At 40.2% G+C, this 16,315-nt stretch overlaps 1 protein-coding gene across 1 annotated transcript; it reads left to right on the plus strand.

Moving 5' to 3' along the window:
* The first annotated feature begins 6,165 nt into the window (after positions 1-6,165).
* slc5a1 (solute carrier family 5 member 1) lies at positions 6,166-14,027 on the plus strand. Its single transcript, XM_083982851.1, has 15 exons — positions 6,166-6,333; positions 6,917-6,988; positions 7,292-7,396; positions 7,795-7,854; positions 8,060-8,164; positions 8,283-8,388; positions 8,881-8,961; positions 9,072-9,280; positions 10,950-11,085; positions 11,226-11,333; positions 11,443-11,593; positions 11,689-11,857; positions 12,528-12,743; positions 12,873-12,972; positions 13,071-14,027. The coding sequence occupies exons 1-15, from the start codon at positions 6,196-6,198 to the stop codon at positions 13,283-13,285; spliced, it is 1,971 nt and encodes a 656-aa protein (XP_083838977.1). The 5' UTR covers positions 6,166-6,195; the 3' UTR covers positions 13,286-14,027.
* Positions 14,028-16,315: the final 2,288 nt, after the last annotated feature.

Below are 16,315 nucleotides of genomic sequence, written 5' to 3' on the forward strand. Positions count from 1 at the left end.
CACCTGCAGTAAAAAAGAAAGAAGGAAAAAAGGTTGAAGATATGAGGTTATCATCTGGGCTTCATTCAGTGGGCACAGTCACTTACTGCACTTCTACTGATGCTGAATGTGTGCCAACCAGTGCATCAGCCGAGAATCAGCCCCTGACCTGTCATTTAATAAGGCGCTGTAGTAGAACACGGAGTGGAGCAACATTTTGATCAAAATATACTCCAGACTTCATCTGAGGGTAGGCTGTCATTGTAATGTCAGGATTTTTTGTGGCACCAGACCTCCTTTCAGTTAACTCTCCCCTCACGTCACAGTGATGCATCATTTTTTGCAGAGCTGTGCTGCTGTGCCACCTTGTGGCCAAAATAGCGCAAAGAAAAGCAACAGCCTGTAAAGGGGAAAAAAGAGTCATGAGTTGTCTTGCTTGTCAAATCTGGGCGTATTATATTTCTGTTTGAATGAATCATGCTAAAATCAGATCACTTTTGGTGAGTCAGTCAGATTCATATAGGATTTTTTTTTACTGCAGTGACAGTTGTACTTGCCATGGCATGAAAAGCCTGTGGTTTGGATCCAACAATAACAGTTGACAATGTTACTTAGAAGACCTGTGTTTAGTAGTCAGTCCACATTTTCCTAATGTGTTCCTGGACTGCTTCCAGGTTTGGCTACCTCCCTCTCTGTTATCCTGTTGAAGAAGAGTAGCTGTTAGTTGATGAAGGATCTGGGGCTCAGACGATGCCACTGTGAACTGAATGCATTAGATGCTCGGTGACATCTGCTGAGCACCAGTTTCTTTTAATGTGTATCCCCAGTGTGATCATAAGGAGGCAGGCTGCGTACCGGGGAGCCTCACCTCTAATGACTGCTTTGGGGGCCCGTGTGAAAGTTCCAGCTGATCACCTTAAAGCGCTCCCATCGCCCGTATCTACTACCATGCATGTCGTCAACAGCACCCTGTGTGAAAACCCCTCAGTCTTTGTCCTGACTTGTGGTTACAATGCCCCTCTGTTACAGAAGATGGAACTGTGCCCAGAGATAGTGTTGTGATTACAACTCCTGAACTACTGCACATGAAATATGCTGACCCACAACTGAACTCTGACACAATCTCCTTTACGGTTCACTGACTGCACCATGCATGTAGGCTACAAATCCAATAATTTAATCAATCTATTGATAAATAGCCTATCTCCTGCATTGGAAATGAGCTTTCTTAATTCGGAACGATAAGATTTATCAATAATTACTTCTTCAGCCCTGCTACTCTGCTTTTTTTTCCCATTTGTGTGTCAAAGATTTATCAGAAAATGGTGAAATCCTTACCAGGGTTTGATTGGCAGAGCACATTTACATCCAAGAAATACTTCCTTTGCGGCCAGAATTAGTACTGATTTCAGAATTTTTAGGATTGAATGGCCAAAGTTTGGACAAAAATGACCCTTGCTGCCTGCTGTAGAAGAAATAATATTAAAGAAGAACTGTACTGCAGTAGCATTCGCAATAGACTCCAAATTATCGCAGCTTATCACCAGGGGTGTCACTAAAATCAAGAGAAATGTAGATTTTGAAGACATTCCCACATTAGACCCTGCTATGGTGTCTTTCAATTAACCTCCTAAAAAATGTTAAAGTATGCAATGTTCTGTTTGTATTCTATGATAAAAGGGCTCTCACTGATACACTCTGACCACGCTTTCATTTAAATAATTACTAAGCTCATCAGCTACAGCTGCTATGAATCTTTGATCTTTGAAAGGTGCATTATTAAACTTAAGGTGTTGTGATAGTGATGTATTATCATTATCTGTTGCACTTTGTAGTTTGGCCTTGGTGTTTCGCACTCTGTCTGCGTTTCCACAGATCCACCGGAGCTCCATCTCTCTGCACCAACCGCCGCCTGCATCGCCCCCTTCCCCCCTTTTCCCTTGTTGTTAAACCGACCTGCCCTTCCTGCCCATGAACCAGTCTGCCATCCACTATTCCCATTAAGCTGGCCTGCTCTCCCTGCCTTATCCTCCCACCAGAAGCTTCCTTCTTCAACTCTTGTTAACATTTTGCATATTATGTGCTATAAAACTGTTTTCTTGTCTGTAACAACATCTATTGCACGTCTGCCCGTCCTGGGTGAGGGATCCCTCCTCTGTTGCTCACAGTGAGGTTTCTCCAATTTTTCCCTGTTAAAAGGGTTTCTGGGAGTTTTTCCTCAGTCGATGTGAGGGTCTGAGGGCAGAGGATGTTGTTATGATGCTGTGTAAAGCCCTTTGAGATAAACTGTTTGACAAAATTGGTTATACAAATAAAATTGCCTTGCCTTCCCTTGATGTGATGAGCTTACACCCGTGCGACCACAAGTTGCAAATGTTTTGGGAAAATCAAACAAACATAGTTGGTGTTTAAAAAAAAAATGATATAGTGAATTTAGTGGCTTTGTGCTCAGATTTTACTACTGTCCATAATTCTGTCTCCTGTGGCCTGGCCTGTGGGTTTGTTTGTCTGGTTCAGCCTATGGGCCTCACTGCCAGAGAGCCCTGAATCATACATGCATGTATACGCAGGGAGAGGAGGAGTTCAGAAGACACAAATGTGTCTGTGTTGACCACAGGACACTCAATCTCTGCTCTGTGTGCCAAAGGCAACAACAGTATTTCCCCACATTTTTATATAGACTTCCATGTATGGGGAAATTGACTTCTGCAAGATATCAATTTCTTGCACTAATCAGGAGTGTTTGTTTGTGGTCTTGCTGCCCTGGGATGTGATCGGCTTTGTGGCACTTTAACAGTCTCCTGCCAGGTTTATACTCAGATTTCAGTCTTGGAGATCACAGGAGTAAACTGGGCCACATAAAGTCAGACATGTCTGAGAAAATGTTGGTTTGTCTGGAGCCGTTAGAGAAGGCCGAAGCCTCCTCTTGGGTTTAAAATCAGCACTGAAATCAGCGGGTGTGACCAAGCCTTAATCCCCACAGAGCACTGGCCTCATTCCAGTGATTGATTTTCATTCAAGTGAATATTGATTGTCCCCATTTAGAGATTTCAAGCAGCCATTTGTAACAGTACCAGTCTGATAACTCCCTCATCTCACTCTCTTACATGCCCTCCTCTCTGCACCATCCAGGCTGTTGTATTTCACTACAACACTGTGGTGGTAGAAGTTAGAGTAAGGTTTCAGGTTTTTCCCTTTATTCGCACATGGAATAATAAAACAACACAGACAAAAATGCTTTGACTGCTTTTTCATTCTCTGTCATTTATGTTTTTACATAAATAAATAAATAAAAAAGAATTATACAATCAAGATGGCCGAGAAAACAGATTGCATAGTGCAGACTGAGACTCTTTAATGCGTCATCTGGTCTGACGTTGACTGTCCTGGACCAGTCCTGGAGTGGTTACAAATTATTTTCAGCAATTTCTAGACTCACTATGAAATGTAGACTTGCTTTGAAACATCATCAGCTACAATCTATACACATATTATAAAGCTTCTTTCCCTTGTTGTTCAAGAAAAGTTCTGCAGAAGTGTTTTTGTTAGTCCAATAATTCACATATTTGACAAATTCCTCATTGTGTTGTCTGAGGCTTTGGGGTGGTATGCTTTAGTCATCAGGGTTCAGTTGGCCCAAATTTCAGAACGATAAATCCAGACACCTGCAGAAGATGCCAGTAATGTCCACATTTCATGTAAAATATTAGTTTGGATTCATTTTAGATATATATCCAGCCACAAGTTCAGAGAAACACATCCACGATTAGGACTTTAAAATTTTAAAGTGATGTTTGCATCTACCTATAACCTATAATCCTTTGTAAATCCAATCACAACCATGAAATGTACTCATGTTTAATCTGGCTTCACCTTCTACATCATTGTTCATATTACCACTAACCTTCTTCTCCAGTTTCTCATCTGTTTCATCTTGTGCACTCTCTCAACAGCTTCAGCAGGGACGGAGCACAATAACCTTGGACGTGGATGTGAGCATTGTAATGACAGATAAAGATCCAAGCATAATTCACGGGGTCAAAGCTGTCTGGAAACACTGAGGGGGCATAGGTGGGGAGAAATTATGTTTGGTGGATGGCTGCTCAAGGCCATTTAATAACAACACTCATTTGCACTCATTTTAATCCTTTAAATAAACAAAACTTAATCACTCTCTTAATTACAGTTTGTTATAATTAGGGTGTCTGAAGCATTGAGGCCATTTTTGCCTTGCTTGTGTATAATCAGCTACTGGGGGTGTGTAATCTTAAAGGACCCCAATCTGTAATCATGCATCCAGTAAAAGGAAATGTGCCCCCCCCTTAGCAGACATTGCTCTATCTATCATTATACATGCTATAAAACCTTGCACAAATAGACACTAAAATATCAATAGAGATAACTAAAAAACAATTTACTAAAAATAAGTGAAAATGTAAAGAGGGTGGCTGGATATAAAATGTTCTTTTCTCACCAGTGCCAGGGCCACACAAACTACTATGTTTCATTGGTGCTTATTTTGAAAAATGTTGTTAAAGTTCCTGCAAACCCACACAGGTGTCTTTACAGTCTGAGAATGATCAGACCGCTGGTCAGGTTAAAGCTGAGTTTGGGAATTTAGGGCCAACAGGAGAGTAAGAGAGCCGTTATATGAACACAGTCCTGAGAAGAGGCCTAATTATGCAACATTTATGTAAACACCACTATGGCTGCACTGTGTAAAGCCTTTACCACTACTGGTTTGGTTTGTCTTTCAAAATAAGAGTGAAGAACATAACATATCCCCTCAAATGTCTGTGCCTGAAACTCGCCAGGCTCCAGGATTAGTTTCACTGTCCTACAGAGACCCCTACTGGCTGCCAATAGTACTTTCTTTACACTAAACCATCATGTTCCTCTAGCCCCCCAGGACAGGAATCACGAATGCCTTAGTGAAAGTAATATATATTTTTATATTATTCAGTCAGAGGGAACCCCTATTACATTTATTTTGGGATTGTCCAGTGCTTTATATGCATTCAACCTACCATCTTTCGCTTCAATGCTTGGAAGGAAGTCTGTGGGATTAAAACCCAGAAAAAAACATACCATAACTTGAGATGGGAGAAATGAGGGCAATAAATAGAAACTAAATATGGATGTTTTTTGTTGTCAGTTGAAGCCTTTTGCTCAAACTTCAGCCTTTCGACTAATTATTAACACACAAACACTCAAGTGTATGAAGGATGTTTAGTGTTCACTGAGGGTGGGGTGAAGTCAAAGATTTAGTGCTTTTTATTTGTCATAGACTTACAGTCAATGTGAAATTATTTCCTTGTTAGAAAGACGGCTTTAGTGGTCTGAGGCTCTGATTTGATTACTTTTTTTTTTTTTTTTTTTTTTTTTACATGATTAATAATTGTATTTCACACCCCAATCATTTTGTGTCTGATCCCTGATTCCTCAATTTGTACACAAACAATGGCCAAACCTCTTCTCTGACACTCAAAATATCATTGAGACTTCCTATCAACAACTATCGGTTATTCCTGTTTTACTGATTGACAGAGGTGTTGCAGTCGGTGTGAAGGGGCAGTGAGGGGTCAGACGAGGATTATTCAACAGTTTTTATGGGTTAACATACAGTCACCAGGTTGTATTTCTCTCAACTCAGTTATGTTTTTAAAGTAGGATTTTAAAAAGTTTATATTTTTTCTATTTTTTGAATGTACAGGTAACAGTTTGGGCCACATTACTTCTCTGCCCTCGTGTGTTTGAACTGACCTGAACTGAGGGAGTTTATGTGTAGGCTCTTTGTTTTAATGGAACGCACATTTCTTCATCTGAGGTATTTCCTTGTAGGTTGATGATTAACATTATTTGTTTAAAGTCACACAGTTTTATACTTTTAATTGTCACACCCACTGTCATGTAGCAGCAAGGTTAATTGAATCTTAATACACTGACAACCATACACAAGGTCAGGTGATTTATTAGGTAAACTATCTCTCTTTCCCTGTCTCTCTCTCTCTTTCCTTCACAAGCCCACCCTCCCCCCATACACACACACACACACACACACACACACACACACACACACACACACACACACACACACACACACACACACACACACACACAGGTAGTACATAAGTCTCCGTGTGAGCAGGTGCGTCAGTCAAAGAGGAGTGACTCCAGCAGCTTGTGCTCCTGTTCTCTGGTCACTTTCACAGCAAAATGTCTGGAACATACTTTAAATTCTCATCTATACTGAGCAATATAAGAACCAACAATGCCACCGTGGCCCTCAATAATCCGGCAGATATCTCTGTCATTGTGATTTACTTTGTGGTCGTCCTGGCTGTTGGAGTATGGGTGAGTTGTCCAGTATTTCAGATGACCATTCTTTAAATGGTTCTTGCCTGTGAATAGTTAACTTGTCACCAGCTTTATAGATGTGAGAGTTTAACTGTTATTTTATTTAAGTCTATGAAATCAAAAGACTCCACAATAGGACATGTTCTACTATTTGTACATGTTGAAGAAATAAGACACATTTCACTTTACTGTAAGCTATAAAGTCCTTGTTTTTAACACTTCTACAGCAGCACATTATAAACTGGGAGTGGATTGATATTCTGCAATCACAGCATCTTACTCAGGAACTTTATCTTACAATTGTTTTATAGCAGACCAGAGGAATTTTTACACTTTGTAATGCATGTGTTTTCTTACTGTAACTTTCATCCATTTTTGGCAGCAGTGCTGCTTTGATATTTTAAATTGTGTTCATACAGTAACTCTGTTCTTTCACTCTTTGCATTTTTGTTGCAGCAGTTGCATATCACATGAAATGTAGTCATTAACAAATATGATATGAGTGTTGCCATAGTATGATTCTATTTGACAGTTTTTTCCACTAATGCATTCTCTAAAATGTTCATTTCTTCTGCTGCAGGCTATGGTTCGTACCAACCGATCCACTGTCGGTGGCTTCTTTCTGGCAGGGAGGAGTATGGTGTGGTGGCCGGTGGGTAGAGTCACTACCATAATTGTTGAGATTAAGTTCCTAATAATTCCAGTCTACAGTAATCATATATATGTGCTAATTATGTGACACAATGTTATAATCAGGTTTTATCAGGGTAATTCAGTCTGTAAACATCACATTGCACACTGAATACATCATGTACCATTACGTACAGTCAGCTGGTATGTTTTTTCATCCATCTGGTGCTTTTCTTGTTATCAAATGCCTTCCAGAAAAAAAACAACAACTGAGAATATAGGAAATGATGCACACTTCTGACAGATTTAACTCTGCACTTCACAGATCGGAGCATCACTCTTTGCCAGCAACATTGGCAGTGGCCACTTTGTAGGAATCGCCGGGACGGCTGCAGCTTCAGGGATAGCCATCGGAGGATTTGAATGGAATGTGAGTTCACAGTGTCTGATGTGCCAATTATCGCTTTTTACACAAATGTGTTTCTAACCTCTGACACAGATATTATCAGTTATTTCTGTCAGGTGATGTGATAAGTCTGTAGATTATCATGCAAGTTGAAACCTGCAAAGGACTGAAGGGACCAGAATGACAACAGAAGTCGACTTTATCTTTATAGCACTTTGAATGGAAAGTGACATTGATTATTTATTGTCTGTGTCCTTGAATGTATGTGTGTGTGTGTGTGTGTGTGTGTGTGTGTGTGTGTGTGTGTGTGTGTGTGTGTGTGTGTGTGTGTGTGTGTGTGTGTGTGTGTGTGTGTGTGTGTGTGTGTGTGTGTGTGTGTGTGTGTGTGTGTGTGTGTGTGTGTGTGTGTGTGTGTCTTTCAGGCTCTTATCGTGGTCGTCATTCTGGGATGGCTGTTTGTGCCCATCTACATCAAAGCCGGGGTACACAAAACACATACACCACAAGTTGGATATAAACATACAGTTTTCTTTCATCTATTTCATCTATTCTCACTGTTCAAATGTGCATCCATTACTATTGTGATCTTTCTTCTTAACTTATGGTTTGAACATTGAGAAAAAAAAAGTGTAGTGGGTGGTCACAACAACAACAGCATTTAAACTCTTGACTTGTGGATGTGTGTAGGTGGTCACCATGCCTGAGTACCTGAAGAAGAGGTTTGGGGGAAGTCGTATTCGCATCTATCTCTCTGTGCTGTCCCTATTCCTGTATGTTTTCACAAAGATCTCAGTAAGTCACTGTGACACCACCACACATTGGCCCTCGGCCATATTTCTATGTCAACACTCTGTCTGTATTGGATGTTATTGATTGAAATGGTGTGTTTTTTCCTCTCCTCTCCACTCAGGCAGACATGTTCTCTGGCGCCATTTTTATCAACCAGGCTCTGGGGCTGAATATCTACGTCGCTGTTGTCGCACTACTAATGATTACCGCGTTGTACACCGTCACAGGTTTGTCCACTTAGGATGCACTCGCTTCTTTTACCACTGAACTAATAGATGGACATTTTACTCAAGTAAAGCCGGAAGATGGAGAGTCTTATCTCCTTTATGAATGGGATTATGACCAAGGGTAAAGGTAATATGTAGCCATACTCAGAGAGGTGGACACACATGCACGCTCTCTCCCCTCAGCCACTTTATCTGCGGTGTGTTATTGTGGTTAATTACCCATGGACTGCGATAAGCGGGAACTTGCCTTCTGTTGCTGTTCTGTAATAATGCATCCACACCTGAACTTTATAGCTTCACAGGATGAGCATGAAGCAGCAACTTGCATAACACCACTTAACACTGACTATATTGGCGAGATGAATTGGATCATATACAAATATTTCTTGATTTTATTTTCACCAATAACTTGAGTTATGTGGTCTACACATTAGTGGCAATAAAATGATTCTGAAGATGCTTTTATAGACAACATCTCATATTATGTTTCAGGTGGACTGGCTGCAGTGATCTACACAGACACCTTACAGACCATTATCATGGTTGTTGGATCTTTCATCCTTATGGGCTTTTGTAAGGTGTTTTTTTTATATATATATATATAACTCTTTTATGACAGGACATCAACGTTCTCTAGAGTAAAAATCACTGCTAGTTAATCTAACCTGTACACAACTTTTCAGCTTTCCATAGGGTGGGCGGCTATGAACGCTTCCAGGAGCGCTACATGCTGGCCATCCCTAACATCACAGGTAACATCAGTGCAAGCTGCTACGAGCCTCGGGCAGACTCCTTCCATATTTTCAGAAATGCAATCACAGGAGACCTGCCGTGGCCTGGCCTGGTGTTTGGACTCACCATTCAGGCCTTGTGGTACTGGTGCACTGATCAGGTCAGTAAAACAAATGACATAAACAACAACTGACATAATGCATCCTCAGCCTCTTTACTCTTCACGACTGAATCTAACCCTAACCCTAAACCTAAATCTATATACAAAATCTAAAGAGGCTATTTGTACATTTTCTCTGCCGCCAAAAATGGTTTCTTGCTGGTAGTGGCTGGTGGTGATTGCCACTTGATAGGGGCTTCAACCAATAGAGTTTATGGGACAATAGGTTTTAATGCCTCCTCTGAGCAGTGCTACATCTTCATATTAAATTGCAGACAACAGAAAGTCGCTATCAGAAAGTGACAAAACAGGCCAAGGGCTAGCTGGTAAGATGTTATAGAGAGACGAGCTGGCATTGCTGTCCACCACTGGAGACAACACTTGGCTTTTAAACAAATTAACCCTGATGCTGAACTTGCAACGTTTCTTCTAGATTGGTAATTAAACAGTGATTAATGCCAACACTGGGCATGTAGCAATAACAAAACCTCAAACAAGCATTTTTTGATCCCCATGAAAACATCTGACCCCACAAGTATAGGCTCTCACTCTGCAGACCCCATGAAAACAAGCCCACACATACACATACAGTATACACACACACAGAGACTCATTAAACTGTTTCCCGCGTATTTGTACACACATTAAGCACCTTTATCTCTCTTGTTTTTGCCTGACAGCACTCTAGTGGTCAGAGTTAGCCTGCTGTTAGTTAGACCTTAATGCACTTCCAGAGACTGAGATAAGATCAAGAGACAGACCTTGCCGCTTGCAGGTTGTTCAAAATGCGGCTGCACGCCTGCTGACTGGAAAGAAAAAACACGAGCACATTACTCCTGTCCTTGCATCTTTGCACTGGCTGCCTATTAATTTTATGGTTCAGTTTAAAATTCTATTAATTGCTTTTAAATGTATGAATGGTCTAGCACCACCTTATTTATCTGAGCTTTTACAGTTGCACACCACTGCTAGGGCATTTAGGTCATCTAACCAGCTGCTCCTGGCAGTACCCAGGTCCAGACTCTCCACTCGTGGAGATAGAGCCTTCTCAGTCGCGGCTCCTAAGCTGTGGAACAGCTTACCTGTCCATGTTAGAGCTGCACAGTCTGTTGAACATTTTAAAACACTCCTAAAAACTTATCTTTTCTCCTTTCTCCTTCACTCCCAGCTAAGCAAGCAATCTTGGCTCTCTCTCTTTCTTTCCCTCTCTCTCTCTTTTTATTCTTTCTTTTTAATCTAAATTTGTTTTAAATTGACTACTATCCCTTGTGTTGTTTTAATTGTTTGTTGTAGTGTTTGTGATTAACTTTGTTGTGCTTTTGCAATTGTGCAGCACTTTGGTCGACTGAGGTTGTTTTAAATGTTCTTTATAAATAAATTGTGACTTGACTTGACTTGTGTGACTTGATGCTGGACCTCAATGAAGAGCTAATCTTAACATCCAGTACACACATAAAGACATTATAACCACCTTTATCCCTGCTCCGTTAACAGAATCATCATCATATCATAAAGCACGTCTGATAGCTGCCTCTCGTTTCAGTGTTATGTTTTACTCTGCAGATTTTTTTTGTGTGTTGAACTTGAAACAGAGACAATTCACTTTAACCAATTTTTACATCCATTTACCAATGATTGTATCACAGCTGTTTTTTTTTTCCAACTATAGGTGATTGTCCAGCGCTGCCTCTCAGCCAAGAGTCTATCTCACGTTAAGGCAGGTTGTATCCTATGTGGCTACCTAAAGCTGCTGCCTATGTTCCTCATGGTTTTCCCCGGGATGATCAGCAGAATCCTTTATGCTGGTAAATTGTTGGTTGTTGTTTTTTAAAGCTCATCATTGAGTTTATAGGCTGAAGGCCCTACTGCAGCTCATACATATCTTGCTGCATAGATAATTTGAATACTGCTGAATATCCCACTGATCTTATTCATGTTATTCTAGACGAGGTAGCCTGTGTGGACCCAGTTCAATGTAACAAATTCTGCGGGGCTAGTGTGGGCTGCACCAACATTGCTTATCCAAAGCTGGTAGTGGATCTAATGCCCAATGGTAGGTGGTTAACAACCTTTGTCTGATGTTATTATAATGCTAAGTCTTGTCTTTTTTCTTCAAGTTATGGTCTTATTCGTTTCTTAATCTTTTATTCTGTGTATCTCAGGTCTACGAGGTCTTATGTTGTCTGTGATGCTGGCCTCTTTGATGAGCTCACTTACGTCCATCTTCAACAGTGCCAGTACTCTCTTTACAATGGACATCTACACTAAGATTCGCCGCACTGCCAGTGAGAGGGAACTCATGATTGCTGGCAGGTAATAATACATTTGAGGTTGAGTTCAATTAAGTTTCAAATTGATGTTGAGATTCCTAACAGCTAACATTTCCACATGTGTTTGACTGCGTACAGAGTGTTTATCTTGGCCCTGATTGGTGTGAGCATTGCATGGATCCCTGTGGTGCAGTCAGCCCAGAGTGGTCAGCTCTTCGACTACATCCAGTCCATCACCAGCTACCTTGCACCACCCGTTGCAGCTGTCTTCATGCTCGCCATCTTCTGCAAACGTGTCAATGAGGCTGTAAGTTACCAATTCAATCATATCTAATTACGCTCAGTGGTGCTTTGAGCCACTGATTATTAGTATGTTCACAACAGAGAGTCCTGCAGGAATTATGCTTAAAATCCAGAACTTCGTTAGCATTTTAGTCTTACGCAAAGCCTTGGTTTTTTGAGTGGGCCTGTAGTTTGATGTTATGGATGAAAAAGGTCTGTTGTTAGTGCACACATTTTTGCCATTGTATTCTATGACGTGAAATAGTCATAGAAGTTGTAGTTTTGTAAACTATTTCTGAATATGTACAAAGATAGGCTTTTATAAAAGAGGTAAGGGCACACTACTGCAAGTAGAAAGTTTAGTGGTTAGTGGAGTGGTTAGAAGAAAGATTGTCGCTACAGTAGTGGTGGTGATGCTGAAGTCATGTGACCATGATTTTCTTCATTTAGGCTTACATTAGCTGTTTACTTCTGTATTGTATTTTTATTGTATTTATACAAAAAAAAATCATAAAATAAGTGTCTATTTGTGAAAATTATCATGCTGAACAAAATGTGAAAGTATCCTTTTTTGTCATAGCTTTTTGTAGAGGTAATCACAGTGATGCTAGCTTTCCACCTTATGACCTTACTAAACTGGCAACAATCACTGTTTTAATGTGAATGTTTCTGTCTGGACTTCTTTCCTTCCTCAGGGTGCATTTTATGGCCTCTTGATTGGCCTGTTCATCGGCCTGTCCAGGATGATAGCTGAATTTGCTTACGGGACAGGAAGCTGTGTCAGCCCCAGCAACTGTCCCACCATCATATGTGGAGTCCACTACCTCTACTTCGCCATCATCCTGTTTGTTGTCTCCTGTATCATCATCGTGTCTGTTTCTCTCATGACCAAACCCATCGCTGACAAGCATGTACGTGACTGTTGTGAGATAAGGCTGGATCAATCATTTATATTTCCCCAAACTATTCACTGGAAGAAACTGCTACGACAAATGTAATAAATATTTAGTCATAACTCACGTGTTGTGTTGTTTGTCTAGTTGTACCGGCTTTGCTGGAGCCTGAGGGACAGGACGGAGGAGAGGGAGGACCTCGAGAAGGATGACTGGGTGGAGAACAACGATCAAATGGACATTGACGGTAATCAGCTGACTTTACACTTATGCATACATTTGAGTATGTACACTCACATGCACACAAGCAGATTCTCCTCATCATTTCTGTCTCTTCCATCACAGAACCAGAGGAGGAGCCCGGCCTGTGCAAGAAGGCAGTGATGTGCTTCTGTGGCCTGGAGCAGACAAAAGGTCCCAAACTGAGTCCAGAGGAGGAGGAGGAGTTGAAGAAGAAGCTCACAGACACCAGCGAGGTGCCTCTTTGGAGGAACGTTGTCAACGCCAATGCGCTCATCCTGCTGTGTGTGGCTGTTTTCTGCCATGGCTATTTTGGTTGAAGAACTTTCGACTTGCTCCAGTTGCTCTTGGACACAAATTTATACTCAAATGACAGGATTTTACATGAATGTAATTTATAACCAAACAACCTGGACAGGAGTCACCTCCTGTTAAAATAAGATTTACAAAGACAGACAGTTGTGTATTGCTACTGAACTCCCCCAGAACATAAAATATGTTAATGTTTATATATTTTTAAGTATGAGCCTGCCAAAAACTGAAAATATTATATAATTTTTGAAATAATCTATAACCGTTAACCCGTCCTAGTATAAGTAAATCACACTGTAATGTATTAACATCTATTTCACATAAAACACATTCATATTGTGCACTGATCCAACCACCTGCACAACACTGTCTCCTCCATGTATCTACACAACTGTGAGTTTTCTTCCTTGTCTTCACTCTTGTGCAAGAGTACGGGAGAGGGCAAGGGTGGCTATGCAAAACAGCTCATGAGTGATGCTGCAGGATGACTCATGCTTGTCTTCACCTTCACCAGGCTGCACGTAGTCAGGGGAAGCTTTCTGCCTTTAATCATGAAAAAAAAGAGAGATCATGTGATACATTAAATTATCTGTAAGATTTAAAAATTCCTGATGATTGCTATATTTTCTACCTCATTCTGCCTGAGCCTTGTTTTGTCATGATGTGTGCGTTCAAAGTCCACACCAGCTGTCACTTTTTAAATCTGTGCACCTCGTTGTATTTTGTTTTAGGTGTTAATGAATAAAAACATCTCAGGGTAAAAAGGGCTCAGTCATTGTCTGACTCTTAACTTCCCTCTAGTGGCTCACTGCTGTCCCTGGTTTGCTGTTTATTTTACAAAAAATCTAATTTCTGGTTTTAAAAAAATCTGATCTTGTTGAGGTAAACTCTCACTTCCCCATGGATAAAGTAACGCTGCCCTCAACTAAAGGGTAGGTTGCAAGTCTATCACAGGGACAACAACTTCATGCTCTCACATTCACACCTACTGTATGGAAACTTGAGAGTCATCAATTAACCTAATGTGAATGTGTTGTTGGGACTGTGGGAAGAAGCCGGAGAACCTGGAGAAACTCAAACAGGCAAAGGTAAAACATAACCTCACTTGAAAGTGACTTCACATAAAAGCAGATGCCAAATGTAAATAAAACTAAAACTATTTTATGTGCCCAGTAAATAAATGCTGATTGCAAAACACACACAGTCCCTTTTAAATTTACCGTAGGACTCATGACGTCTTTCCCATAACGATACATTTATTGTCTCTTATCACTAACCCTGTGGTTAATGTGTGATTGAATAGCACTAATGTAGCCTTGAATACAAGCACAGCTGTTGAATGATTTATGATTTCTGCCTTGGACTTATACACGTTTTCTTCTTTGCAGTTTCAGTACTTTAAATCCCTGCCTAACTCTCCACTGGCTGTATATCACTCTATTCTGTTTGGCTCATATGACCAGCAGTAGCTGAGCCATTCTGTGACTAAAGGGAAAGTACCAAAGTCAGAGGTCGACATACAGGCTTGTTCTCCACAGTCAGTTTTGGTTTTTCAGCTGTCATCTATCAGCAACCCTTCATCCTCTGTGATGAAAACAAAGACACAAGAGTTTGTGAAAGTCTAATCTGTAATATTCAAAACAACTATGTAATCATATGATTCTTTATTTAGAATATGCCTTTCCATCTGATGTTAGATTTTAAAAAAATACATTTACATTTTGACGTTTACAAACAATCAAACACGTATACGCCTGAAGATTCATCACAATGTGTGTCTACTCTAAATTCAAATAATTATGATAATGATGATTGCATATAACATAGCAATGTGTTTTTAGGCCATTATCAAATATTCTAAAGGATAAGTGCTCAAAACTCACATAACTGTTGTGTTAGATTTTATGAAACCAGCACAGATACGGTATTGTGTGAACCCCTACAAGCAGTGAGAAACAGAGCATCATCTTTCAGAATAAAAGCACTCTGACAACCATGATTACAAAACAAAAGCCCCACCTGAATCTGGAAAATCCTGTAAAAACACTGGGATGCAAAACAAGGTAAAGATGGCCTCCTGTTGGCACAAGAGGGTCATTACAAAAGGACAAGTAACAACATTACACCATAGACATTAACCACCTTTTTACTGTATTTGGTTGGTCTGGCTTTACCACACTGATCTTATAAGCAGAATATAAAGTGGCTGAAATTATTTCTCTCTTTACATACACATTAGGCTAATGAATCATGACTGTAATGGCTGTTACAGGGTCATGATGACTAGCCTATAATAATCCAACAATATAATAAATTACAATAAACCAAGTCATTATGAGTACTTTACTTACTGTAGTGCTTAATGCTAATACCTGTGTAATTTTACTCAAATAGCATCTAAGTATTTCAAATACTTCAACACTGCAGCTGCAGTGGAAATGGGCCTTGTTGAAAGACGTGTGCCGTATGTAGGGCTACAATTACTAGGTCTTCAGGTCCTCATAGCCACCTTTGGACTGCACTGCAGCTCCTCAGACAACTGGGGAAACAACTAGCACACTGCAAAGACCGTGACTTTCGCGTAAACCTTTTATGGCTATGGCCAGTGTCCTAAACACACATTTTTGTAATGTTTTGGTTCACTGGCATTTGAAAAAAAAAGTTTATAATTACAATGTGCAAGGTCTTGGGACTATTTTTAAATGAACAAACAGTTTTGTGCTGCTGCAAGTGCTGTTCTCAACTCTTACAGTAGCTGCACATCACTATTTTACAGTAATACCTTTTTCAAAACTGTAAGATGATCTCAGTTGATAGGACTTTAATGTTGTATTTTAGTTTTTTCATTTGTAACTTGGTTTTGCAGAACAAACAAAATCAATCAAACATTTTAACCTTTACCCTTAAATAGGCTATAAATCATACAACCAGCCAGCCTACTAGAAGGGGTTTTACACTTTTCTAATTAACAAACACAAAAGTAATAATTGACATCACTTGCAGCTGTGTTTAAACAACTCCATTTCCACGTTACAGCT

This window comes from Trachurus trachurus, assembly GCF_905171665.1.
Source record: "Trachurus trachurus genome assembly, chromosome: 12".
Classification (NCBI taxonomy): domain Eukaryota; kingdom Metazoa; phylum Chordata; class Actinopteri; order Carangiformes; family Carangidae; genus Trachurus; species Trachurus trachurus.